Source organism: Drosophila santomea, chromosome 3R (assembly GCF_016746245.2).
Source record: "Drosophila santomea strain STO CAGO 1482 chromosome 3R, Prin_Dsan_1.1, whole genome shotgun sequence".
Classification (NCBI taxonomy): Eukaryota; Metazoa; Arthropoda; class Insecta; order Diptera; family Drosophilidae; genus Drosophila; species Drosophila santomea.
In genome coordinates this window covers 7,901,349-7,928,221 of record NC_053019.2, presented here as the reverse complement: position 1 = coordinate 7,928,221, position 26,873 = coordinate 7,901,349, and the positions used below count along the sequence as shown (strand labels likewise).

General features: G+C 42.6%; 5 protein-coding genes across 6 annotated transcripts in view; all 5 read right to left on the bottom strand.

Annotated features, from left to right (window-relative positions):
• LOC120453563 overlaps positions 1-13,864 on the bottom strand; it is a 29,175-nt gene extending 15,311 nt beyond the window's left edge. The window contains exon 1 of the mRNA XM_039638316.1: positions 13,630-13,864. The gene's annotated coding sequence lies outside the window, so the exon portion shown is untranslated. The remainder of the gene's footprint in view (positions 1-13,629) is intronic.
• Positions 13,865-23,246: 9,382 nt separating this feature from the next.
• LOC120452378 lies at positions 23,247-23,673 on the bottom strand. The gene is made up of 2 exons (XM_039636571.2): positions 23,522-23,673; positions 23,247-23,460 (listed from the first exon to the last, which is right to left on the bottom strand). Exons 1-2 carry the CDS (start codon positions 23,597-23,599, stop codon positions 23,377-23,379), a joined length of 162 nt encoding a protein of 53 aa, XP_039492505.1. The 5' UTR covers positions 23,600-23,673; the 3' UTR covers positions 23,247-23,376.
• A 365-nt stretch (positions 23,674-24,038) lies between these two features.
• Positions 24,039-24,633, bottom strand: LOC120451931. The gene is made up of 2 exons (XM_039635952.2): positions 24,473-24,633; positions 24,039-24,415 (listed from the first exon to the last, which is right to left on the bottom strand). Exons 1-2 carry the CDS (start codon positions 24,572-24,574, stop codon positions 24,275-24,277), a joined length of 243 nt encoding a protein of 80 aa, XP_039491886.1. The 5' UTR covers positions 24,575-24,633; the 3' UTR covers positions 24,039-24,274.
• On the bottom strand, positions 24,579-25,153 carry LOC120451933. 2 transcript variants are annotated; one of them, XR_005616421.1, is made up of 3 exons: positions 24,967-25,153; positions 24,773-24,913; positions 24,579-24,697 (listed from the first exon to the last, which is right to left on the bottom strand). XR_005616421.1 is itself a non-coding variant. In XM_039635953.1 (2 exons), exons 1-2 carry the CDS (start codon positions 25,111-25,113, stop codon positions 24,851-24,853), a joined length of 210 nt encoding a protein of 69 aa, XP_039491887.1. In that variant the 5' UTR covers positions 25,114-25,153; the 3' UTR covers positions 24,737-24,850. The 2 variants fall into 2 exon arrangements, 1 of the variants encoding a protein (XP_039491887.1); XM_039635953.1 differs by lacking the exon at positions 24,579-24,697 and having other exon boundaries at positions 24,737-24,913.
• A 34-nt stretch (positions 25,154-25,187) lies between these two features.
• On the bottom strand, positions 25,188-25,624 carry LOC120451930. Its single transcript, XM_039635951.1, has 2 exons — positions 25,454-25,624; positions 25,188-25,389 (listed from the first exon to the last, which is right to left on the bottom strand). The coding sequence occupies exons 1-2, from the start codon at positions 25,622-25,624 to the stop codon at positions 25,276-25,278; spliced, it is 285 nt and encodes a 94-aa protein (XP_039491885.1). The 3' UTR covers positions 25,188-25,275.
• Positions 25,625-26,873: the final 1,249 nt, after the last annotated feature.

Genomic DNA, 26,873 nt, shown 5'->3' with positions numbered 1-26,873 from the left:
ATATGTAGTGGCTGCTTCTCTCTCTCTATCACCGTATCACCGTCTCTTTCGCTTTGCCCGGTCAGCAAAGCATACTTTTATGGTAATAATTTCAGTTGTGGCATTAAATCAGCGGAAACGGAAATGTAAAAACGTGTTGCCAGGAAGTCATATTTCAGCTTAGACAAACGAGATACACGAATGGCCAAGCAGAGTGAAAGAGAGGGGCGATAGGAATAGATAGAGAAGGAGATAGAGAGCTGTGATGAAGCGTGAGATATAGCAGCACATGCAACACTGTTGTCAGTTGTTGTTTGTGCTGTGTTGCTGCGGAGGAGACTACATCGCATTAATTCGGTTTTACAACATGGCCACACATAAAAATGAGAAATGGCTGACACACATGACGCCTAAGAGCCACCAGGAGCGAGCGAGAGGGCCAAAGTAATGGGTGAAAGAGAGGCGAACAACAATTGCCATCAACAATATAGTCGAAATTAGCGCAAAATGAATTATAAATGCTGCCCTAATAAAAAGCTAAAGCACAAAGCGCGCCCAGCAAACATTAGGTCCATAACGAGTGAGGGAGACAGCAGCTAAGTGGAAAGTGGAAAGAGAGGTCCGAGGAAGTGGCAGAGTGAAGAAGCAGCCGCAACTCTCAACAGATGTAAACAGTAAAAATGTTGAATGTTCTTCCGCCGCTTTATGTGCAGCATCAAAAACAGATGCTGAACAAGCCGAGTGCAAAGCAGAAAAGAAAAGCGGATGGGATCTGGAACAAGGGGTAGCGGAAGTGCTGGCAAGCCTTGTCCACTGAAATTGCATTAAATAAAGAAGCAAAAGTTCGCAGTACCCAGTGATTCTTCGAAAGATTGGATGGGTTCTTTTTGGGGCTACAGTGAAAGTACTTTTTTTTCAAAATATTTCAATACTTTAAACCACAATATTCAAGCTGTGTATAATATAAAGAGTTTTATTACGTGTTTTTTGGTTTTTTTAATATGAGGTATTTTCTAAGCAACCCTTTTCCTCCTCTCGAAACTTTTTTCCTTGAGAGTTTGTTAGCTGTGTACACAATAGTGTAAATTACGCTGTGTTATGCAACTCAGTACCTGCCATGAACAGTGATGGTTTTAGTTTATAGCACACCCAGCAACTTTTATTAACCTATCCCTATCTGAGCTTCTGTTACAAATACCCCAATAAACATTTTCAATTTAAGTTGTATCTAGACAAGGGCTTTTCGCAGTTTAGTCGCTGCTTTATGAGCAGCTCAATGGCTAATCCCGCCAAGAGTCGTCAGAGTCGTCAGAATCGTCAGCTGGCGGCGCAAAACTTAAACCCCGGTGAAATCTTAAAGGCAGCTGCCGGTCTTTCCCCAGGGGTTTCCCTTTTGGAAGAGGCTGGATGCTCCTGCTGGCAATTATCACATCGTGTCGCAGTGGCGGCCATAATAACACCCGCTCCAAAGATGAAGTCAAATGCTGCAAATACAACCAATCAGACGAACAGCAGCGGGATGCGCCCCTCAACGGCCATTTTAATGTGCGCACGACTTGTCCTGCGGGGCCAAACGCACATATATATATATATAAGTATATACGATATCGGGGTACCGGGGTATTGGGGGATATGGAAGTGATATTGGGTCTGGTCGGGACGGGACTGGTCTGGAAACTCCATGAATTTTCTTGCGTTTTCAGTGGGGAAACAGCAGTAAATTGACATAAAAACCAAATTGTCCATAAAAATGTATTTCCCTTTAGCCCAGCCAAGGATCTCCCTCCAGCAGTTGGTATTTCCTCGATTTTCCCGCTTTTCCAACGCCTTCCAACTACTCCCTGTACCCTGATGCTTATCGATAAAGTTCAATGGCAGCTTCAGGGGCAACTTGCTCAGTTGGCCGGCGGAATTAGTTTCCTGCGGGGAATCGCTGGCAACGATTCCGTCAACAATTTAATCAGTTCATCGCCTCCTGGCCGCAGCAAATCCTGTACACCAAAAGGATTTCATGGCTTGTGTTTATTTCAACACCCTTTGGGCCTGCAAGTTTATTTCGTTTTTCCTTTCTTTTCTTTCCCATTTTCCTCTGCGGGCTTACATGCCGCCTATTGACACAAAATGTGTTGGCTTTAGTTTTTGGTTTTTGGTTTTATTAGCCGCATTCTGCCGGCAGGAAATTAAAAGCCATCTGGCAATGTTTTCATTTCCTCTAGCCACAGTCACTTCATCATCATCGGCCCCCAGAATCGATATTATGCTAATGCCTGTCTAATTATTGCCCATTATCGAAATGAACAGAACACATTTCCCATCACCCATCACCATCACCATCACCATCAAAATTTCTATATAATCGTAGATTGCCGACTGGCTTATTCGGCCTATGAGCTGCAAACAAAACGAATGATGATCTACTTTTGGCAATGGCTTCATTATTTTCAAATTGGCTTGGCAAAGATATCAGCCGGATATCGAGTTTTGTATCATTAACAAATTTGATTAATTGGTAGGGATTGGCTAGAATTATACAAAATTTCTGGATTCATAAGTTTCATTCAAGTTAGTAAGTTGATGAATCGTTGCGGGTTATTAAAAACCTGCCTGCTTTGTCATTCGCCGCGTGGTTCTCGGTATGAAAAACCTTGAATAGATGGAAAATGATTGATATTTTTCGTAGACCCCTAATTATCAGCTGCACAGGAGTGGGAGAAGCGGTAGCAAAACCAAATGGCAAATCATTTCAGCCGAGTCCCAGAAGATTTTTTTCACACTTTTTGTTGGTTATATTTTTTATTTTTTGTTTGCCATTTTCCACAGTGACGTGTAGGGACTTTGAATGGATTTTTAATAACATTGTCAGGGTGACACAGAAATGGCGTCAACATGTGCGCAGCTACCGACCCTGACTGTGATTATCACTCGACCTCCGGTCCCCGCAGCTGCCGCAACCCCCACTTATCCTGCCGCTGACCATCAGGGGTCAGGCTAACACACACACACACACATACGCTCACGAAAGTGTTGGACGTTTTTTGTTTGTTCGGGTTGTGTGTTTTTGTTGCAGGTTCCAGTTGACAGTTGCCAGTACCACAGTTCCACCGGCGATGTTGTTGGCTTAACGCCCGCTGTCGCTGCTCTTTTCGGCCGGCCAACATGCTCATATTGGCTATGTTTTGTTGGCCTGGCCTGACCTGACCACTCCAACGCCTCATCATCGGGTCGATCCCTTTTTTTCTTTTCCGTCTTGTTGATGAGCCGTACAACACAACACAAGCCAACTAATTTCAGCCTGACATTTGCCAGCTATGATAATGATGGCGATGGCGATGGCGATGGCTATGATGATGGTAATGCTGATGGTGATGGTGATGGCTTATGCCGAATGCCGCACAACGCACATTTCATAAGTTTCGATGGCGGTTAATTTACATGGCCAGTTGCGGGATTTATTGCCTCTCCAACTAGGCCAGCTGTGCGAAGGCAGATATTTATTACGGCCTTTGCCCGTGCGCATGAAATGAGTTAATATCGCTTGACTTCTGGCTGGCCATTTTGGCTCTTGAGGCACCGTACAAAGGACGCCACTGAATGAAAGGATGCCAGCCAGGCAGTCGCATGAGGTGCCCACAACCTGACTGCAGATACAACAAAAAAGAAAGATACAAAACGACATACAGCTGTTGTCGAAATAATAGTACTTCTTTTCCAAACATAAGATCACAAAACCTCATGAAAAGGCTTGAATTTCCAATAGATATTTATACTTATTATATCAGCTCTTCGAAACGGGGCGAATATTTTGTACCTTTTCTAAGATAACTTTCCACAGAGATGTTTTTTTCCCGAATAACCCATATTACTTTTTCCCCAGCTGTGTGCACGCCAGTGTGTGAAATGAAAGCAGTCGAGAGAGATGTTACACGAGACAAACAAAAGCTGCCGAAAACAAATAATCCGTTCTATGTGCTCCGTGCTCGGTTTTGCTGTTTTCCCGTTTTGCCGTTTGGATGTTTGAATGCTTGTATGCTTGTGTTTTGCTTGCGAGCCACACGGCTCTTATCCTGGCTAAAATCCTTTGTCTGTTTGCCCGACTGTTTGCGTTTGCCTGCGATGATGCTGATGAGCCTGCAACATGTCGAGTCGAGTTGTTGCCAAAGTAATAATAACAAAAGGGCTAAGACCGAGACAACGAGATGCGAGTTGCGAGATGCGGGCTTAAAAACTCATTGACACGTTCTGCTTTAGCCAAGGCAACACTCTTGGTGTTAGCCGTAGTTTTGCATCCAGCCCGAAGGCTTTAAGCCATTTACTTAGCCACACTCGGACAGATGTCAATGGGAATCTGGCAGGGTAAATGGATGCTCCACTGTTTGACTGTTCGACTGCTCGACTGGCTGAATGAAATCATGCACGACTGGGCCGACTTAATGCCTTTGGCAGCCGGGCGGCAGGCACTTGGATTCATTTCCATTTAAATGTTACATCAAATAGGGTTTCCTCTGCGGGGCAACAGTGCGTATGACCGCATCCGAATGTGCATTTAATTGCATTTCAATTTCTCGATTTTCAGCTGTGTGAGCGTCGCCTGCCAAATGCAGAGCCTGCACATCGAGTGCCCAAATGGAGAATTGAATTAATAAATTATTGGTAAGCTGTTAACGTTGTGATGCTGAAGGACACTGCCGGTTGCTCTGCCACTTAATTAGTCGAATGAGAGACCGAACGCCAGGCCGCAGCTTTGGCCACAGTTTTACACTCAGTTCATTTGCCTTTGCATTTGCCCTTGCTTTTTTTTATCACACTCGCTCTTTTTGCTCTATTTTGCTATTAACTTTTTTCCGTTGCAGAGGAAAACGAATCACACATAAAACTTAATTAAAATTATCAATCGGAAACAACATCAGGCGGCTAGAAAGAGGAGTGGCGTTGATTGGCATAAAGGGCTTTAATAAGCATAAATTATGAAGAGTATATAATCAATTCCAGCCGTTATTGTTTGTCTGGCCAACATGAAAATTGTTTGCAGCACGCAAGCAAGGGAATAGAATAACAAAATATAGATAAAAACGCAGTGACGAATACCCTGATGTATTCCACATCTGATATGCTTTTTTTTAATTCTCATGAAAACTTAAAAATGTTGAAACTGAATTTAAAATAAAAGCTTTTGATATTGTTTTTATTAATATTTTACTAGAATTTAGTAGTAAAATCAAACGAGATCGAGCAATTCAAGAGAAAATCGTAACTTTAGATTTCTTTCTGAATACAAAAATGTATCTCATGCACTTTAAGGAGGCTTTCTTTGTCCTGCGACTCAAGCAAATATAATGAATCATCTAATTTTGCTTGATGTGTCCCAGCCCTAAGCTGCCTGCCTAATGGCGCCTCCTTTGTCCCGAAATCTAAATATACCCTTCGAAAGGGAAGTTAATATTTGGCTGAGGTCATTGCGAGCAGGTGCAGCCGGTGAGATAGTGAGAGGCAGATAACAAAAGCCCTTAACTGGGCTTCCAGTGTTCGAGTTGGCCAGTTGCAGCTGAAAACACCTGAGCAAAAGCTGTGTAATTACACAGCCCGTCACTCACTGACTGCTTGAGTGGGGCCTGCAATTAGCTGGCCATATAACTCATCCGCCACGTGGCACCGCAGCTCTGGAAATAAAATGCAATTTGCGAAGTGAAATTGCCTGTACTTGTTAAATTAATCTCGCCCTCATCTCAACTCAACTCAACTGAACTCAACTCAGTTCAGCTCAACTCAGCCAGCCGCAGGCAATTTCAAGCTCGACTTGCGAACTCATCAGGCGGCGCCAGCAGCATCGCTCAGTTGTCAGCCGCAATCGCTGGCATTCTAATTAAGCCGCGGCTAATCATTAATTAAACATATCGAATGCGGCCTCCGGTTGCTTTTTTATAGGTGCGTGAGTACACAATGCGACCCATTTAAGTTTGGTAATCGCAACAGCTTTCTAATGCCGCAAAAGCCAAAAACAAATGTCGCTTTTAATTATGGGCTTTCTTCGAATTCGACGGAAGTGCACTGAGAGAAAGGTCTCTGTGTTGTTCATTTTGGGAGTGTGTTTTGGATAGGAAAGTATATTTTGTTGCCACCTTTGTTTCACACAGTTAAAGTATTTAGTTTACCACTTCAGTTGTAAGCCTTGTTTTGTGATTTCTAATTAAGTTATTCAACATTTTTATGAAGTTTTTTGCTCAGTGTGTCGGGCTTACATTTAGCGCCTCAAGGCACGCCACTGGGCACACCCAAGGATATCCGTGGTTGGAGGTGGGCACGCGGATGGGGCAGAGCAGGTCCAACTGCTGGGTGTGCTCAAGGTTATGGCCAAATGGCTAGCCAACTGCTGACCAGTTGGTCAGGTAAGGCAGAGCCGCGTTGAGCTAGATGACATGCTCTGATCGACAGGATGTCTACCGGTGCTGCGTGGGTGGTGCGATGGGTTATGGTTATGGGAAATGTGGGTGGCGAAGGGCTGGAGGGCTGGAGGGCTGCGGGTTGGTGCTTATTTATAAAGCGACCTTGGCGCAAATCAAATGCAAAACTTTTATGCGGCCAGCGACACGCGTCCGCGTCCGCATTCGCCTCTGCCTGCTCATTAAAGGTCAAAGCCGATTTGCTTTTGTTGTTGGTTGTGCTGTCTCCCCAAGGTGTGTTCTTTCCTGGGTCCTTTGCAGAGGGAATTGCGAGGAATAACACAGCCAACACAAACAATAATATATACAAAACAAACACACAAACATCTACGCAGGCAGAAAAGTATCAGCAAAATCGGCAATTTTTAAAGTAGCAAAACCACCTATGAATATATACCATCGATTTCAAATAAAAAAGAGAAGAATGTTCAATTATGCCATTGCTATGCTATTTTCTTCCTGTGTAAATATTTATATAAGTTTTCTGTTTTTGAGGCCTCTTTAGAATTATTTGCCTTCGCGCGCTGCTCAATAAACATAATTAGCATTTTGCCACTCTACGTGGCACAGTCACTAATGAATGACTAGGCCAAAAGGCAAACGGCCGACAAGAAAATAACAAGGCAACGTGAGAGGAAAACGAGGAGGTTTGGGAAAAGGAGCCCAGATTGGACCTATTTCATATGCAAAAAGTGGCAAAGAAGTTGATTAAAAATTCGGGGAGAGCTCAACTATTTGACAGGCATGGCGCCATCTGTGGGGCAAATAAATAACAGAGTAAACTGAGCAAAGGCCACAAACAACCACACACACACTCACACACACACACCTACAGTCCAGTATATACACATATATCCAGTAAAAGGTATGGCATAGACACATCAACACTTGCAAAGAGATGTATACAAGTGTCACTCGTGTGTAGCGCACTCAACGTCAGCACTTGGCAATTGCCATGTTTCCACACACGCACACCATCGCACACCCGCAGCAGGCTGCCAAAAGGGCTACCCACACACACACGAACACACGCACACACTTGCTCACTCATTTAGTGTCACACATGGCGTATACGTGCTGGCTGTGTGTGGCCGTGCCGCAGAGTGTAATTAAATATTTTACAGGCAATCTACATTCTTGAGATAAACTCGGCTTCATATATATATACATGTACGTGTGTGTGTGTGTGTGTGTGTGTGTGCTAGCCATCTAAAGCAGGAGCAACAACAGGAGCAGCAGCCACAATGGGAAAATGTTTTTAAAAACGGAAAACACGCAAAATGCTAAACAAGTAGCAGGTCCCGGAAAAGTCAAAACGATTGGGAAATGCTCTTAGCATTTTGTCTGAGGTGAAAACCGGCTCTTTTTATACCTTATAATTCAAATATCCTTCAGATTTTTGGACCAAACAATCAGATCATTTAAAAATTACTCATACGGCACGGTGTTCAAAAGCGCTTTCTACGAGTAAATTAAAAATAAGTTGGGAATTTACGACATATATTTGTTTAAGAATTGCTATTGTTAGTTTTCTGTTTTAACGTTTCAAATAAATTTAGTATCCGTGAATATGTTTAGAACTTTTAAAACGCAATCATCTCTTCATATACGCAAAACCGATCAAGTCTTTTCGGAACAAATGCAAATTGACTTGAATCGTTTTATGCAAATTTCATCCAATTGACTGTCAAAGTCGACGAACTCTGTTGAATGCCGGGCCCAAAAAGGACAACATCATAAGATACCAGATTAATGTTTGCAGCTCCCAAATACACACACACATACACCCAGACACGCATACACAAGGATATTTGCGCTTTGGCTGCAATATTTTAGAGGGCTCGTCATGGGCCGTGTATACATATATGTATATATACAAATATACATACGTACATGACTCGTCGAAACATTTTTCGGGGCATAAGTCGTCGTTTTCGTTGTTGTGGAATTTAGATTAGTGTCATTTAACTTTTTAGATTTACAAATGTTGCATGAAAAGATAATCGGCTTGCCCTTGTCCGCCGGCCAACCAGCCACAGGATGCGGCAGGGGCCATGGAATACGGGATACGGCATGTGGGATATGGGATCCAGGACCTTGGACATAGTCATGGGCAGTTTTGTGGTTGCTACCCCCGTGCAACCTCAGTACCAGCAACGTCCTCGTCTTCATCCACATCCACATCCACATGGGCATCCTGCGCCTCAGATCCTCCGCCTGCGCCTGAGTTGCGGCATCGTAGCTGGTTTTGAGGCGTGCTTTGGGTTTCTGCGGCTGGGAGAGCTGGGGTTGTGCGGACCTGGAGCTGGGGCCAGACCTCAAATTGGATTTCGTTGTTGTCTCCCAGTTGGGTTTCCTTCGCATTTATACATCTACATACATATATATGTATAGATATATACATATTTATGGATGTTTGGACGCGTGTTGGTAATTGCTCTTTGAGGTTGTAATTTGTGAATTGAAACTGTCAGCAGTAAAGTGTGGTGCGTGTGTCGGTGGATTTAATAAGCAAATTAAAGGCTGCATAGCCCAGACTCGTAACTCTTCGGTCTCCAGCACTTTATTGGATTTTCATTAACAATTAGCTTGGAATTTAATATGCCCGCCTAATCATTTTGCGTTCAAAAAATTTAATTATGCCCTGCATTTGCATTGGAATTCCCCCAATGTTCTTAATTAATAAGTTATGCTTTTCCCCACTCACTGCTAAGCAACAGCAGAATGCAGAGGGGCAAGAAGAGGGGCAAACTGTTTTTTAATTGCCTGCGAAAGGGGTTTTTCAAGTGGTTGGGGGCATATACTTGGGCAGTAGTAGGCCGCAGCTGTTGCTCCGGCTTAAGAGGATTGTGGAGAAAAGGACGAGCACGGGCCATGAGTCCACATGAACTGACCACTCGAGTTGGCCTAATTGGCTGGCCAAGTGTTGGTTATTTTGGAGCTCGAACTCCGAGGTTCCTGAATGCGGTTTCCACTTACTGGCCAACAAGTTCTAGAGTTCATTTAATTTAGTAGTTTCCTTGTGCCTAGGGCATGGGTCTCTACGATATGCAGAGAATAAAATAAATTTTAAAAAATATAAATCTACCCTTAAAAGGAAAATAGAATTGCATAGGAAATTCATTTCATGTTTCTTTAACGTCTTTAGGCATTCGAGATTCTTAAGAAGCATGCTTTGTGATTAGCTGCGCCTTCGAGCAGACTCCATTAGTGTGAAGGGGGCGTGGCACAACAGCCTTATCTGCAACACCAAACCGACTAAAATCCGAAAGCAACACTATGCGTGCGCGAAAAACCCATCCATCCATCCGTCTATCCATCAGTCTGAGTTGAAATGTGGGCGTGTGAAAGGGTTACGCCCAGTTTTAGCCAAGAACCAAAACCAACACCAACACCAACACCACATTCATGTGAATCAGCAACAGCTCCGCCGGAAACGGAAACGGAAACGCAGGAGCGTGTTTGAGCTGAAGCCCATAATTTTGCATTAGCAACTACCGAAAGAGCAAAAGGTCGAGCAAAAGAAACAGAAACATCAACTAAAACAGCCGCTGAGCAGCAAACATTGACAGATAACAGAATGGAGCTCAGTCACATGTGAGTGCACGTGATAAGAATTCACAGGTGAAAACACGCGCATAGAGGTATTAAATATGTTCAACAACGTTGCCAACTCACTCATTCACATAGGATTTATAAAATGGTAAAGAGAAATGGTAAATTAGGGAATTAGTTGAAACATTTTTGGTAATGTCGAACTCACTCATCAAATATTCATTTGCAATTGTGGGGTTACATTTAATAATTTATTCATTGAAATGGTTAGTAGTCATAATGTTTTTAGACCCTAACAGAATGATACAATTACAGTCGCGCCAACGGTGTCATGTTTTGAATAATTATTTTTAAACACAGTCTGTAAGTGAGGTGCTGCTTTCTGTATTCTAAAAATATAAAAACATCTTCAGGATTATATTTAAGAACTAAGTGGAGGGACGAAGCTGAGCTAAAAATGACTGACCTTGGCAAGTAAACCATCTCTCACCGTCGTCCTGCGTTCTAAGTATAATTAGTTTTGCACTAACTGGGGCGGAAAACGAAACTCAGACACATAGCAGAACTGAACGCCCCCAGATCGAATCGAACTGAACTGAACTGAACCGGAGCGAAGTAAAGTGAAGCCTTTTTGCCGGCCCAAAAGAAAATCATTAAAAATATTTGCCTGCACGCGCTGAGCCGCCTCGTCATCCAATCAACCATCGACATGGCAGCACCACCACCAACACCACCAGCACCATAACCACCACCGCCGACAGCAGCACTACCAAAATCGACACCACGACCGCTAGCCATCCGGCCATCCACATCCAGCTCCTGGCCATCGGGAAAGCAGAAGCGGGCCAAAGGAACCCAATTTGGGGCATAAAAATTGTTGCTTACTTGGCAAAGATGTTTATCACACCGTCGGGTGGCTGGATACCAAAATGTGGGTAAGTCCGGCAAGGACTTTAGCCGCAACTCTGCACATTGGGCTAATGGGTTGAATGGCACTTTCGGAAATAAGAAAGGATGCCACTCCAAATATTTCTTCATGGTACACAAAGTATATGGCTCATTTTAAGGGTGAAACGTATAGGTAGTTCTTTAACAATAATAATGAAATTATCAAAAATAAGCATTATTTAATATCTCTCAAAGAATTCTGCACTGCTGATACTTTTCTGAGCATATCTTGTAACACTGTGCTGTGGCAAGTGCGGTTGGCAATGTAAATATTTTGCCATTCGGGCTTTCTCTTGGATTAGTTTCATTTATTTCATCATTTGCGCGTCTCACCAAACGCATGCAGCGCCTTGTCCTGCGTCCTGCGTTCTGTGTCCTGTGTCTGGACGGGAGCAGTTCCCAAGCTCAGTGGTCGGTCGGCGGTCCGGTGGGGGGATAAGAATTTAATCAGGCCGCTGGGGACTGTAAAGCGACGCCGCCCGCTGCTTGCATGGAAATGTAGGCGCTGCCCAGAAAATGCTCACAAAAAATAACGAACAAAATTAACAGGAACGGAGAACAGAAAACACAGAGAACAGGAATTTCCTTGAGCGAAATGCTGAAGAACAAGAAAAAACAAAGAACTTGATGTTTACGAAGGAAACATCACATGTTTTTCAACATGTATTAATATTTGGTATAATTTTTTATTATATTATTTTTTTGGGTACTAATTTATACATAATCAAATAATAAGTTTTAATACGGCACTGAAATCTAAAAGCTAGAATGAAACCCAAGTTTTATAAGTAGGACTAATCATCTTGTAATAACAATTATTACATTTCATTGGCCAAAATGTATGGTATTTTTTCTGTGTGCAAATGTAGCTCCTGAAATGATGACGATGGCGATGACGAGGTCCGCCCGCCAAAAGAGAAATGTTGGGGGAACTTGGCCTCGTCGCTATTTGATTTTTTCTTTAGCACTCTCCCTTTTTTTCTGCGCTTTTATTATTCGTTACAAGTGTGTGAAGTTGTAATTTAAGTGTGTGTGTGGGGGGTGGGGCCACTGACACGCCCACCGCCCATTAAAGACCGCCTTCAAATGCCGCCGGAGGGTACATCGATTTTGCTCTCTCCATTTGGCCGCTCCACATGCCTTTAAAGCAAATTCCAGCTATGCACAGCAATCAGTTTCAGTTGCGTCTTGATTTTCGCTTTTGATTTCATCGGGATTAGTTGGCAACGAGGGGGCGTTCGTTATACGGCCATTGCCGCCTCCTCCGATGGCATCCCATATCCAGCTGACATTGACGAGTGTCAGGCACATGTCCGCCACACAGCCGGGCCGTCCTGACTTGGCTTAAGCGTGGACGCAGCTGGACATCGAGTGGCCAAATCGGATGTGGAAGTGCGGGGGGAGCGGAGCTTATTGGCTGCTGCAGGATGGACCACAGGTGGGGGTGGGTGGGGGGTTGCTCCTCCGGCTTCCTGTTCCACCGATAGTTGGTGAAAAGTTTTTAGTTCAGCTTTGGGCCAACATTTTCCGCACCACATATTGCTTACATTTGTTGGATTTTTTGCGCCAGCTTCATGTGTGTCTTAGGTATGGTTTCCTTCAAATTGTTTAATTATTTATGAAACCATTTTGCCAAAAGTATTTTGTTGTAGAGGTTTGAAAAATGAAACGAGAGCCATTCCTGGCCACTTGTTTGATGCGAATAAATGAATAATGAATATTTGATACATTTCAATATTGAATTGAGAAAAGAAACGCTGGCTTAAAAAATTGCTCAAGTTTTACCAGTAGGATAAACACTATGCGTTTTGAGCAAAGACTTTTAAAATTATGCAAAATTCAGAACATCAGTATAAACTATAATTCCTATTATGAACAGGATTGTGATGTTAGAATATCAAACATTTTGACGATAAGTGTATTACCACAAAAGTAAAGGCTAGCCACTCAGCACGTTGCAATCAAATTTAGAAATTTTCAAATAATTTCTTGATTGCATAATAGAGGCTCAGAATCGTTGTTCCTTTTTTTTCTTCTTTATCCACAAAGGCAGAGTGATTGCCGTTTGAATAATTGAACCGGAAGCCCTTTCCTTCGATGAAAAAAGGTGAAGGAACTTCCGCAAATAGGCCAGTAATTCCTAGAATTCAACCGCTCATATGGGGCATTAAATAATGATTGGCTAGTCAAGCAGCCAAATTTCATTGGAAGTCTCTTCTTGTCGAATGTCCTTGATCTGTAAGTGGATTTAGTTTCCACCAGGTAAGTATGATTTTCCAGCTCGCTAGCAGGCCTCTAATTCCGGGACCTTAAGCTCGATTGGAAGGGGTTCATCGCCGTTCCTTGTGGCTCTCTGGCTAGCCAGTCAGCTGGTCGGGCGGTGGTTGGCAATTATTTTTAGCACATTGTGTGTATTTGCCACCACGCGGACCAACTGTCTGGGTAGGCAGGTGAGTAGGTGAGGGTTTATTTTCGCCAATCAATATTCCACATACTCCCAATCGATATACGGCACTTCACATGGCTGCAGGGCGCACGAGGCGTATGATTGATCTAATTGATAGCCAAGATTGATGGCGCAATCTCGGCAGGTGTGCGCCGAAGTGTCTGCTGTCACCTGAGTTGTACTCAGTGTGTGTGTTTGTGTGTGTGTGGTGTGGTGTGGTGTGCTTGCTCAATGGGCAATAAATCTCAATTGCAATCGACTTACATGCACTGAGATGCCTCAACTTCCAGCTAGCTGCAACAGCAACAGTTGACCCTGAACACCTGCATTCAACTTGAACTTTAACTTGGCAATTTTTCGAAAATACTTTCTTAAATTAGTTTGATTTTTTATTGTATGTATTTATTGTTTTGTGATGGTACTGCACTCGAAACCGCGTTTTGTCAGCGATCTGTTAGCGGCCAGCGAGCGACTGAGAACGCGACTTGGCAGCCCAAAGGACGAGCATGGACTGTGACACTGCGGCGGCTGACGGTGTCTATTATGGAGGCCAAAAGCAGGAGCAACATGGCCAGGAACCCCACAGACACGCGGCCAAGGCGGAGCAACTGTTGGTCGTGCGAATCCCGCATACGATATTCGCACATCGGCTTGCCAGCTTCGTGCTTTTGGCCATCGTACTTCGTACTTCGTACTTCGTCCTTCTTCCTTATTTTTCTTCCTGTGTCGTCGGCAGCTGTTTAACTATTTTTCGGTTACTTTTTCGCTGCGCTTGCATTTCAATGACAAATTGTTGCATCTCAAAAATACCACTACCCCCCCCCCAACCCTTTCACTCTCACCTGTGCTTCTGGCATTTGAATCAATATTCCATTCCTCAGGCCCTTTGTCAAGCGACAAAAAAAATATTGTTTCGAGTGCTTAGACCTTATGTTTTCCGTTTATTTTTGTTTTTTAGCGAATTGCTTACTTTTCACCGTCTAGGTGAGCGGAAATATGCAGCAGGAACTTTCGCAATTTCTTCGAGCAGACATTTATATTTTTGTTTTAAAATTTATTGCACAACATTCAGCATTAAGGCAGCGTAGCAACAAAAATGGCATCAGCGGCAACTGATAGCGGAAAGTTTAATGGGAAATGTAAATGTTACGCCATTGTATGACATACGACAATAAAATGGAATGAAACAGAAACAATAAACCGATGGATGCCAGGCACAGGATTCCTACACAGGTTGTTGGTCCCATTTCCCCTCGCATTCGACCGTCTTCCTCATCTCTATTATACACTGAAAAAAAAAGTGATGTGTCTAGATACAGGCTATATGAATGACCCATGAAATTCTTAAGATACTAAAAATTTAAGTGGCTTAGGATCTGTTGCACTTTGTTAAAAAGTAACTACAAGATTTCTTAAAATGGGGTTTTCATTTCTAATCAAGCCCAAATCAAGTTATTTTTTCAACTGCCTTTGCTTAATTACATATACAAATTTCTTAAATGACTTTCAATATCATATTACCACTTACATATTTTGTCAAGCGAATGAACCCTCAATTATCTACAAAGGTACCATTTCTTTTATATTTAAGTATACAGTAGTTTATATAGAAGCGCAATTCTTGATTTTTTTTCTCTGCTTAGGCACATCCCTTCGTATTTCCCTAGTCTCCGCTTTTTTTTTTATTTGCTGTTATTTTTCTGCGGCTGCGGCCATAATTTACAATAACAACAAACCCAGATAGGGGCGAAGGTGGCTCGAGGGGGCGTGGCAGCACCGGTGGGTGGTGGGCGGTGGGCGGTGGATGGTGTAATGGTGATACGTTGGGGAGGCAGATAGAGAAATGTGAAGCTGAAAATGAAAGAGTCGAACAATGTGGCTGGCCCGGCTTGTGAGGCTGCCGTTTTGCATTCGATGGATGAATATAGAGGGGGGATGAGATGATTTGGGGGTGAGCTTGATTCCAAGGGGGAGGGGAGTTGGGAGCTCTAGAGAACCGATAGCAATGCCACCGTTAGCAGTCTAAAACGACGAAGCCATCGAAATCGCGCCATGCAGTTCTTCTGACTTCAGAGTCAGATATTGTATTTCATGGCGTCTCGCTCGATATGTCGCCTCTATACCCATACGTACATGCTGTTCGTGTGTGTTCCATAATTCAATTTCAGAGTAAGCCCATCCACCATAACCACCCACAACCAGCCACCATCAACCCATATCCACCCACAGCCACCCCGACTATGCACATAAGGCATTGCTCTGCCCCAGCAAAGCGCTTTATGTTTTATGCGTGTGGCTGAAAAGTTTAACGAGGCATAAACAAACATAGGGCTATTGCCGTTGGCCCACTGCTGACTGAATGAATGAAAGTTGGCCAGATGATATATGGTCTGCCCAGGAAGAGACATTTTTCCTTGCATCGCCCGGAAGCTGGATTAAAATCTTATAAACAATATATGTCAAAGAATTAGATTGTGTTTTCCTTGCACAGATTTATGAATTCGATTTAGATTGAATGTTCTATCAATTATTTTAGGTTGCATACCCAAAGGCAAGCATTTAACAGCTCAAACGACTATTGATTATGAAATGCCAAAGTTTCTCTGCTCAGAACCAACATTGGATAACCAATATTTGTTGGAATGTAGCTAGCGGCTACTCAGAATTTGATGAAATTGAGATGCATATAATTATACATACTTCAGGATCGTATTTAATTCAATAAATGTTTCACTTATTCGAATGCCCAGACATTCGATATTAGCTACTAATTGAATTATTGCAATCATTAATCATAATTGTAGATAACGAAACAATTATATGGAATATATTTTGCTGCCATAGCAAGCTTGTTTCTATATTGATTCTTTATTTATCGATGTTTCCAAAATGTCCTACAAATAGTTATGGCTCTGTCTGTAAGGTCTCTCGATGTACTTTTGGATCTGAAGCTGCGGCAGGGTCGAGCCCTTGCTCAAATTGGCTTATCCATAATCCAATTAGCCCGGCAGATAGCGCCGTGTCACGGCCACATCCTTCTTACATAAACCATATGTTTCGTCACATGCAATTTCCAAAGCAATTAACCGGCACACTCGCACCTGCCTGCTGCAACATCCTTTGCCCCCCTGAAAGCCGAATAGAAGGACCTCCCAAATGCCTGCAGCCTGTTGCTAGATCCTGCCAATGGCAGTGTGTGTGTGTTCTGGTGTGTGTGTTAGTGCCAACGAATTGAATTTGTCGCGCACCGAACAAACTCGGCAATTCTATCAACGTGCCAACTGCTTCTGCCTTCAACCCACCGGAGCGCCCATCTCACCCGATTTCTTTGACCATGAACCTGACCATTGAGCATAGAGATTCGGACACTGGGCCATCGACCATAGGGACTTGTCTTGCCCGTCTGCCACCCCGAATTTTGGCCATCGTTTGTAGTTCACTTTTGCTAATTGAATTGCCCTGTTTGCCGCCTCTTCCAGCGGCAGTGTCAAAAATTACGCATACGCCCGGTTGGTGCGCATTAAGCCGTTACAGCTAATGAAGCTCACGAGATTGACGGGCCAATTATGGCGATGATGGCATCGCCATTGTTTCCCCTGCAATTGAATTACATTGAAAACTTCGTTAGGCTCGTTAGCCGAGCGCGATTTACGCGATAAACACGCCCGGCAACTTAAAATGCAATCAATGCCAGCTTGACTCTCTCGTGCAGACTTAATCTCGATTAAATTGATTTTTATTGATATGTTCCCAGAAGTGGTACTCACTTAGCACTGCGGACATGGTACACATATATAGATGTATATAAAGCACCGAGGAATAAAAGGTCAACAACAAAATGCTGAAATGTTAAAAAAGTCACTGATATAGGAATTTTTGATCAGGCTTAGCAGCCATTTTAATCACTATTATCCTTACCAGAATATATTCTGAGTATGGAGAAAGTTCTCGACACAATCATTCACCGTACAAACTCATATCCCTGAAAATTGCAGTACTTTAAGGGAGTAAACTTTTCCTTCGAGAGGAAACCGATTGCCTGAAGCAAATCCCGGTAGATTGTAAGCTCTCGGTACGCTTTTTATTTTCAGAACCCATTCTTTTTCTTACTCTTTTTTAATTGATGTTCAGTGGTGATTGGTTTTCCAGCTGCCTTTCGAGGTGTCGGGATTAAGCGGAGTGCTTTCAATTTGCAGAAATAAAAATAACAATGGGCAGTCGGCCATGAGCATAGGTGGTCGCCACTGGCAGTCCAAATTGAATGGCAATTTGATTTTATTGAAGTGCAGCAACTGGTTGGCCTGTCACTGCAGGACCCGAGTATAATATTTCAGCTGACCAGGCAGCCGAAGAAAAGCCATGCCAAATCAGTGCAAATACATGTATTGGGTTTCCAGTTTTCGCCACTGGGCTGCCCCCATTTTTTTATTCCCTCTCATTGGCGCCTGCGGCACGTACTCGTAATTTGCTGTTGGCCAACTTGTCTGCCTAAGGCAGGCACATCCTACTCGTCGTCCTTGTCCTTGTCATGCTGAAAATATAATTAAAGTTTTTGACAGTTATCTCTCTGGCCAACAATGAATGAAAGTCTGTGCCCAGCGTGATTAATGATGTCGTTTTTGGAATTTTCGAAAGCGGAAAAATAAAATAGAATTGTATTTGCAATGGGGCTGGTATTGACCCAATGCCCACATGAATTGAATTACTTGATCATTTATGGTTGATTATGATAATCACTTCGAAAATGCCCAACCGCAGAGCAGCAACGGGCCTAAAATCATTTCCCCTCAAATGTTTCGCATCATTTCGAATTCCGCACGTGAGTGAGTGCAAGCAATTTGCATTTTCATAGCGCTCGGTGCGGTTGTGGTTGCAATCAAATGAAAGTGGGATATTTAGCGAACTCTAGTCGGGGCTTCAAAAAGTATCCGTCAGAAATATGGTCAAAACGGTGTATCAGAAATTGTTGGCTATATTTTTGGTTTCTATGACAAGTAACTAACCTTTATAGAAACAATAACGTTCATAAAAACAATAATTCCAGCGGGGAATGTTAGAGCTGCACAACGAACTCTTAAAGGACATCTTAAAGGACAACATCCTGTTCTAAACCATGCTGAAATCCCTGACTGACTAAGATTGGGTTTAGGCAAATGTCACTCTCAATTTGGGGGTGAAATCGAGCTGTATCCTCGATCCGTGTGTTTGCACACCTTTGGCAGCGGTTTGCAGCTTAGTTAATTAAAAAATCACTTGGAAATCAGACATCTCGGAAGGGTAATTAGAACTGCCAGCCAGCCAAAAGCACACACGCGGTCAGGAACTTGGCTGAGTTGCTTTTCTGTCCGGGATTTGTAGTTAATTGGCTGCCGTAGCGTGGCAACCCGGAGTTGCAACTGCATCTGCGTTAAATGCTGGCAGTGGATTGCAAACAAATCGCCAACATACCCGCACGGCTAAATCGCATAGTAGGTAGGATGTAAGAGCTTTTCGGGAAAAGGATAACTTTTTTAGCTAACTTTGTCTACGCTAAGTCGGTAGAAAGTCCGTGAACTGAAGACACAAAAGTGGTCCCAAAATTGAGTTGCTGCTGGTCAACAAATTGAATTAATAACTAAAAACAGAATGGGTTTGCTGGGCCAATGTGTAGCAGATAATTTCATTAAAACAGTCAGCAGCTCGCACTCCGACACCCGAATGCCCACATTGCGTATGCGCAATGGTTCTCTAACGGACTTAACTTGGCTTTTGCGGCACTTTGTGAATGAGAATGTGTGTGCACGTTTAATATGCAATGGCTAGGCTTATGTTTTGTACAAGGAAATCCTTTTACACCATATTGAGTTCCGCTGTTGCTGTTTGTGGCATTTCGTCCACCAACATAGAAAAATGATTTAGCGTTTGTAATTAGGTTTAAATATTTATACTCCCAGTGTCCATACGGTCAGTGTGAAGAGTTAGCATATTTTTCGAAGTAAGATAGAGATAATTGTTGAAACTAGCCAAGTGGAAATGTCAATGCATTTAAATGCACCTTAAAGAAACTTTTGGGAGAGTACTTGGAGTTCTTGCTAGTTTCGGATATCAATTCTTCCATGAAACTTTTTTTTTTTGCCACTTTCAGTTGTCATTCTCCGGACAATTAGCAACCGAAAGTGGGCCAAACAAACTGTCAAGCCGGCAAACATCGAATCAGAGCATCGAAGTGAAATGGAAATGAAACTACTACTACTAAAAAGGAAACTTGTGTTTGGCATTTTTTGTTTTGCTTGTGGGGTCACACGCCTTACCGACTCCCAGAAAGCAGAAACACAAAACTAAAATAAAAACAGAAGAACAAAATGTTAACGAAGAGCAAACTGCTCGATGATAATGAAACTGCTGACGATGACGATTTGAATGGACAGAAAGTGGGCATGTCAAACACCATAAAGTGGGAAAGTGCACCAAAAAATAATTGTACTTTTATGAATTATTTAATTAGGATGCTGATGTTTTGTGGTAATTAATTGGGTTATAAGGAAACATTTATTGAGTTACACATTTTAATAGCGAAATAAATATGTATCAAAGCGTATTTCCTGAGAAATTTCTCTCCATGTGCCCGTTGAGTGGCTGCTTTGTTTCGATGTGCGGTCATTGCCATGGGGCATGTTTTGTGTGGCACACGGAGCGTATGCGTAACGAGTGCCCAAGTGGACATCGCCAGCTGCCCGTGGGCATACAAAAGGAATCGTTTTGCTTGTCATTTCGCCAATTCAATTAACGGGGCAACAACTCGAAACAAAGAGGAGCCGGATACTGAAACAAAAATCCGATACACCCGAAAGGAGCAGCAAAGTTGACAAATCAGGGAGTCAAGCAGCCTGGTCGCTCTTTTAATGGGCAATTACATTTTAATGAGACTTTACCGCCGCTTCACCTCCTGTCGATAAATGCAAATTTTCCCGTTGGGTGGTTGTGGGGGTGGTGCTCGCACTCCGCCTCCAAAGTCGACCAAAGGTCGCCTTCAAGCCGGGGGTCAGCCGAGGGTACGTGATACTCCGATTACATTGTCAGTGTAAAGTGTAAGGCCCCGCCTTTGAATGCAAATTTCGCATTTCGCATCCTCTGTTATTAATTTCGTGCCGAGTTTACGGTTTTCGCTCTCCGCCTCCATATCGAACGCTTGACACATCAAAGCGTTTGCCTGACAGTGGCACACTCGGCTCATACAGCACTTTTTGTATTATGAGTGTGCGTGTTTGCGATTAAAAAGAGTATCAGCAACTGAAACTGAAACAAACATTAAAGGGCCCGGCGCTTTCAATTGGAAAAAATAAAAAAAATATACGAGTATATGAAATACAAAATGAACGAGGAGAAGAGAACGGAACGGAACGGCATGCAGAAGTATAATGAGTTTTGCCCGCTGCTCACAAACAGGCTCCGTTTGGTCATGGCCGCCCTGACAAGCGTTGACACTTCTCCGCTCTTCCGCTTTTCCGCTTTCCCATTTCCCCGCCCAGACTGCGGATTCTGGCGAGAGCCTCATAATGTTGATGGACACTCGCTTTGATTTGCTGCTGCTGCCACTGCTGCTGCTACTGCTGCTGCTCATGTGGCTTTTCCTTTTGCCAGTTAAGTCGGCACTAACGACTTGTCATACGTGCGGTTTCATCCGAGGACAACGACATCGGTGGCTCAACGGCGCGGGTATCATCATCATCATCGCTGCCGACTGTTTGCCCTGTCCTTTGACACACTGTACTGTATACTGTATGCCCATCCTGTCTCGCCCTCTTCAGTCAGCTCCGCATTTAAAATCAATTTCATGGCCCCGGCCAGACAAGCAAAACACACACACCATCGCTTTGGAAATCCCCGTTTTTTGTGCCTCTGCCTCTGCCTCAGCCACAAATGCAAATATAAACATATGTGATGCCTACAAAAAAGAAATCCTTTTCAAGCAGTAAATACTTCCCTAATGGGGAGAAGTCAAGACACTGCACGCTGTCGTTTGCAAAAGGAATATATAGGTACATTTTTAGAATAAGTATATTTATTTATTTATTAATTACTATTTGAAATGTTCATAGTTTATAAAGCATTTATATCTTTACAGGAAGGAACCTATTCTCTTTAAGTACATTAAGGGTATTTAGTCGGGTGCTTGGAATACGAACTTTTTCAATATTTTATATTTCGTTTTGATAAACCTTCCACTCCCAGTGAGTAGGTATTTATGTTTGAAAGCCCGCAGAAAGGTCGTTACTGATAAGTCGACCTGCCTGTTTAGTCAGTCAGTTGGTCACTGTCCGCATCACGTATACGCCACGTATCCTTCTACATGGCGAATCAGTGCAATGCACTCGACGCAAGAAACTTCCGGTAAGACGGATCTGGGCATCATTTAGTTTGCTGTGAACTCCAATTAAGCAGCTGGCAGAATGCGAATTGCTTTAAGTTATTTGGCAATCCTGCGGCACCTGCTCTGTGTTTTTCTTAGCTGGCACTCAGTGAGCCTGCCACTCGCTCGTGTGCCAAGAGCAATAAAACTTTGCCGACCGACTGCCGGTGGCAGGCGGAATTATTCATTCTACATTTAAGTGTCTGCCGACACGTGCAATGTAAAAGTTTAACACAGCTGCATACATTACCCAATCCAATGGCATAAGCCATTAAAGGAAAGTTGGGCTTAAAGACGACGCTCGTCGCTGCAAATGAAAAGTATGCGATGAATTGGCTGCTTTTCTTTGGAGTTGCATACTTATGGGCCAATGGAATCTGCATATGGAATTCGCTGATGGCCAAAAGCAATCGATTTTCATCATCTTACATTGGTTCTTTTTGCGGTACCGAAAGTGATTTCCTGCCAGGCGGCATTGCCGCCAAAAACTTCATCAAACTGCCATCTCTTATCGCTGGAGAAGGGGTGCTGGGGGGTATTCAACCCCCCTTTTGGGAGGCTGCATGCCCTGAATATCTTCCGGTTCCGCAGTTCTTGATGTCTTCCTTTGCGAGGGGTAAGAAAAGCAGCATACGGCAGCGGCAGTAAGTGCCAAATAATAACCGCATGTTGGGAAACGAGGAATTTCAAATGCAAAAACCGAAAAACCCGAAGAAATTCCTTGTATAAATATTCGATGCAGCCAGAAACACTCAACTATGAATGCGATTTCCATGTAGATCCTGGCAGCTTTGGCACGTGCGCCAACAAACTATACAATAAGTTTGCAAAAATAATCAATTTTTGGCGGAGAGAAACACATAAAATCGACAGATTGCGGTTAATGGTCGTTTAAAAGCGCGTGAAAAGGGTCACCTATGCTGCAGTTTTATGAGGCATACTTTCGGGGCGGCCATAAAAAATATATGCCTGTTTCAGTTGGCCATCTTTTAATGGGTGTTTTTGGCCATTGTTGATCCAACTGCAGCACTCGTACCTTCGTATGTACCTATGTTTGTATATGGGTATGGAAAGTCGGGGCGTGACAACAACAAAGGATGCGGCTAACACGCGCCAAGAAAGCCAAACAATCGCTGTCTAAAAACTCATTGTGTGCGCTTTGTGTGCACTGAAAGGGGAAAGGATCACTCGGAGACACTCGCTTCCCCCATTCACCATCAATCCTACACCATACCAACCCATACTATATAAAACAGCCCATCGCCATCATGTGTGTCAATGCAAATGTCTATGAGTGGCAAAAATCGCATTGATGCCGCTTTGTCGCATTGTCTGCTCAATACTCTATGCTCAATGCTCAATGCTCAAATGTCTCGCTGTGTTTGTGGGGCGGAAATATTGTTTGCTGGTAAGCGTAAACGCTGACAAACACAAGCAGCCGTACATAAGTTGATTGTGGTGAGCAGCCAAACACTTCACTTCACACTGTCGGTTGATGCGGCACTTCTTTATTATTATTGCCAGTCGAATGAATGTCTAAACAGATGAAAGGGGATGAGCTGGCAATATGAGGCGATGCAACACAAGTTTCTGAATAGTGGCCCAAGACAAGCTGCAAGTAATTACCACTGATCCCCCCTTTTGGGGGAACACTGACCCAGGTGTGTTAGGCACATCGTCGAACAGCAATCCTCATGCGACTTGCACTGGGATTTAAAATATTATTAAAGAAATGGCTAAGGCATCCAATATAGTTTGTGACCTTACACTTTGCCAATTAGGTTGACATATTGCAGTTACATAGCCCAATGCACACAACAGGAATCCAAGTCGGGCAATCCACATCTTCACGTTTCCAAAGTTAAAACTAAACTGATGCTTTAGCCTTTCATATTTAGCATATGTGAGAATGGTGTCAGTGAAGGTCAGATAATAGAGAAGCACTACTGCTAGGCGACGCTATGAATAAGCAGATGAAGTGCTCATTAAATCTTGGCACGGCTTTTCCACTTTTTGTGGGAATTGGATGGAATACACATTTTAAAAAATCACAAACACTTAAGAAACAAATATTATCAAGCATTAAGAACTAGCAGATTAAGTGCTTATTAAATCTTAGCAGAGTTTCTCCGCTTTTTTAGGAATTGGTAGAAAATTAATAGAAAATGGGCTACACATTTTAGAAACTCACAAACGGAAATATTTATGTATACTGAGAAAATAAGTATTACGACGCCCTTTTTAAGCCTTCTGGTATATCAAACTCCAAACACAAGGTAGCCGATTTCTAACGACAATAAGTGACAGTATCTGTATTTGTCAATATTTATTTTAAAGCTAAACAATGAGTTAGTGTAGGTTTTTTTAATTTATAACGATATAATGACAAAACTATTTAGGTTTTTAGCATGCTTAAAACCTTTTTCTTTAACCATTTTGATTGGACATTAGGTGAAAGTTTCTCAAATTAATAAGGAGGTACTCTTACGGATACACCAACATTGTGGCATTTGAATTTTTTTAATAATGTTTCTTCTGTTGAATTATTCTGTTGAATTCGCTGGGACTCATATAAGTTTTTTTCAGACGGTGCGCCGGATAGCCGCATTTGTTTCCGTAGGTTAAGCATCTTCCGCTGCAGCAATCCGTATGCACGTAACACTGCAATTTAGTAATTATCAGTGATACGTATCCGGCATCTTCCATACCCTAACTTACAAGTCCGGACACGGGACTACACTTTGTGCCATACGCATGCACATTGCTAAATGTGATAAAGAACAAAATATACAATCCAATGATCGTAGGAATTGACGACATCTTCTCGCTGGTAAAGTTAACAATCAACTGACTCAATCTGCTTTTAGATTGCCAGATATGAGGAATATAGACATTATGAATAAGCAGATTCCGTGCTCATTAAATCATAGAAGAGCTTCTCCACTTGTTGTAGGAATTGTTAAATAGAAAACGCGATACACATTTTAGGAACCCACGAACAGGGAAATATTTACGTACACTGAGAAAATAAATATTCCGACGCCCTTTCAAGCCTTTTGGTATATCAAACTCCAAACACAAGGTAGCCGATTTCTTCTAACGACACTCTGCAGACACCTGAATGCACATTCCCGAACAGCAATCCACATGTATCCGACACTACGGTACAAATATACATGATTTATATGGCTTTAGACATGTCAAGGACTTACATATCCTCCACTTGGCTGACAATAGCTGACAGCATCCAAAGTCCTCGTAGTCTTTGTAGTCGTGGAACCGGCAGTGGTCTTCAGTTTCTGGAGTCCAGCCACACAGCCCAGAAAAGAGATTAAAATCGCCAGTCGGGCAATCAACATCTTTGTTCTCAGAAAGTTAAAAGATAAGTGTTGATTTTAAGCTTTAGTCGGCTATTAATATGAAACGTGTTATGGTTTAATTTTATTAGCCAAGTCAACAGTGTCAGTGTCATTTTTATATTTAAATAAGATACTTTTAGGGGGTAATCATTTGTATAAAACTTAGGTAATGCATCGGTAAAAACGTTTCAGGCATCTTAAACTGCAGCAGTGCTCTGCTAACGTGCACTTCTTTCTGAACTGCACACACTTATCGGCCCATCGCAGTCGTTGAATCTAGTGGCATAAATGTTTAATTATACAATAAATATTTTAATTTAAATACGTTTCTGTTAATTACTTGGGTTAGATTTTTAGACAACGGCAGCACATCGGAGGAATTTCTGGCAATAAATGGATAAAAGTCATCCATGCCGTAGGGTATATGTCGCTCGATGTGATGAGTGGGAAAAGCGATGGCCAGGCCCAAAAACATCCGTATAACGATGGTGAATGCAACACTGAGCTTCATGTTGTATTTCGAATTGTGTTCGTGTTGCAGAACTCTTTTATACCATTACTCCGCCAAATAATTAAAAAACAGAGCATCGTTATCGGCAGTGTAATTACAGTTTGTTTGGTCAAAACAGTTGACAAAGTTTTTAGCTGGCAAAGAGTCGGTGGCTAAAGTCAACAACTGGCGGACTCTGCCAAACACTCTGGACTGAATCGGCGGCCACCATGTTTCGATAGTCGGCTACTCCGCGGAACAGGCTGAGAAACATGTTGGTGAACATGGTTACCTCGTCCTGGTTGAGAGGATTCAGCTGCTGCTGCAGCGGTGGCTTGGATATCAGTGGCAACTTCGCATCCTTTGCAGACGAGTCCTTGTCAACGGGCAGAGCTTCTATTTGGGACTAAATAAATAAATAAATAAACAAAAGGAGAAAGGTATATGTGAAAGCTTAAATTGCGCTTACAGCCAACACTAAAAGGACCAATAATATGGCGAACATTATCACTTCAAATCGGCTTCTAACTCAAAGTGAACTAAGTATCAAAGTTGGCAGGAGCATGGCTTTTAAACTCCTCAATTATTGCCTTTCCGACCCAGCCGCAATTATCAATTGCAATTGTCGGACATGTCTCTCTGTTTGCCAAAGTCAAGAAGTGGGGTTACATTTGTGTCAAGACGGCCGAGATAATTGGGAATTGCTCATGTCAATATTTAATGTCAACGCATCGGAAACGATCCAAACAGCAAATATGGAACGAGATATGGGTAGAACAACATGACCTATGTTGAACAATCAGCGTTTAAGTAGCATTGAGGTGGGCCCTCTAAATTATTTGTTCTGGATTCATGTAGGTTAAGGTTACTTTAAAAAAACCCGCACTTTAGATATCAATTTTAAAGCACTAGTTGACAGTTCATGATTAAGCAAAACAATGAGTTAGAATGGTTTTTTATGTTATTAGAATATTATACAAATCTATTAATAAGTTTTTAGCATGCTTAAATCCTTTTTTCTATTACCATTTCAGTTGAGCTTAATTTGCAGACCCTGAGCTGAAATATTTTGGTAATACGAGGGTCGTTTGATAAGTCCGTGACTTTTTGTATTTGCCGCGCACCTGCTCTAAATACAACACTGCTCCTGTCAGCAGTTATCGATTAACAGCTGACTGTAAAATTTTGAGAAAGCTGCGTTTTTTGGTTTGCGTTTTATAGGCATTGAAAGCAGACGATCTCGTGAATTTTAACGAAAATGGAAAAAAGT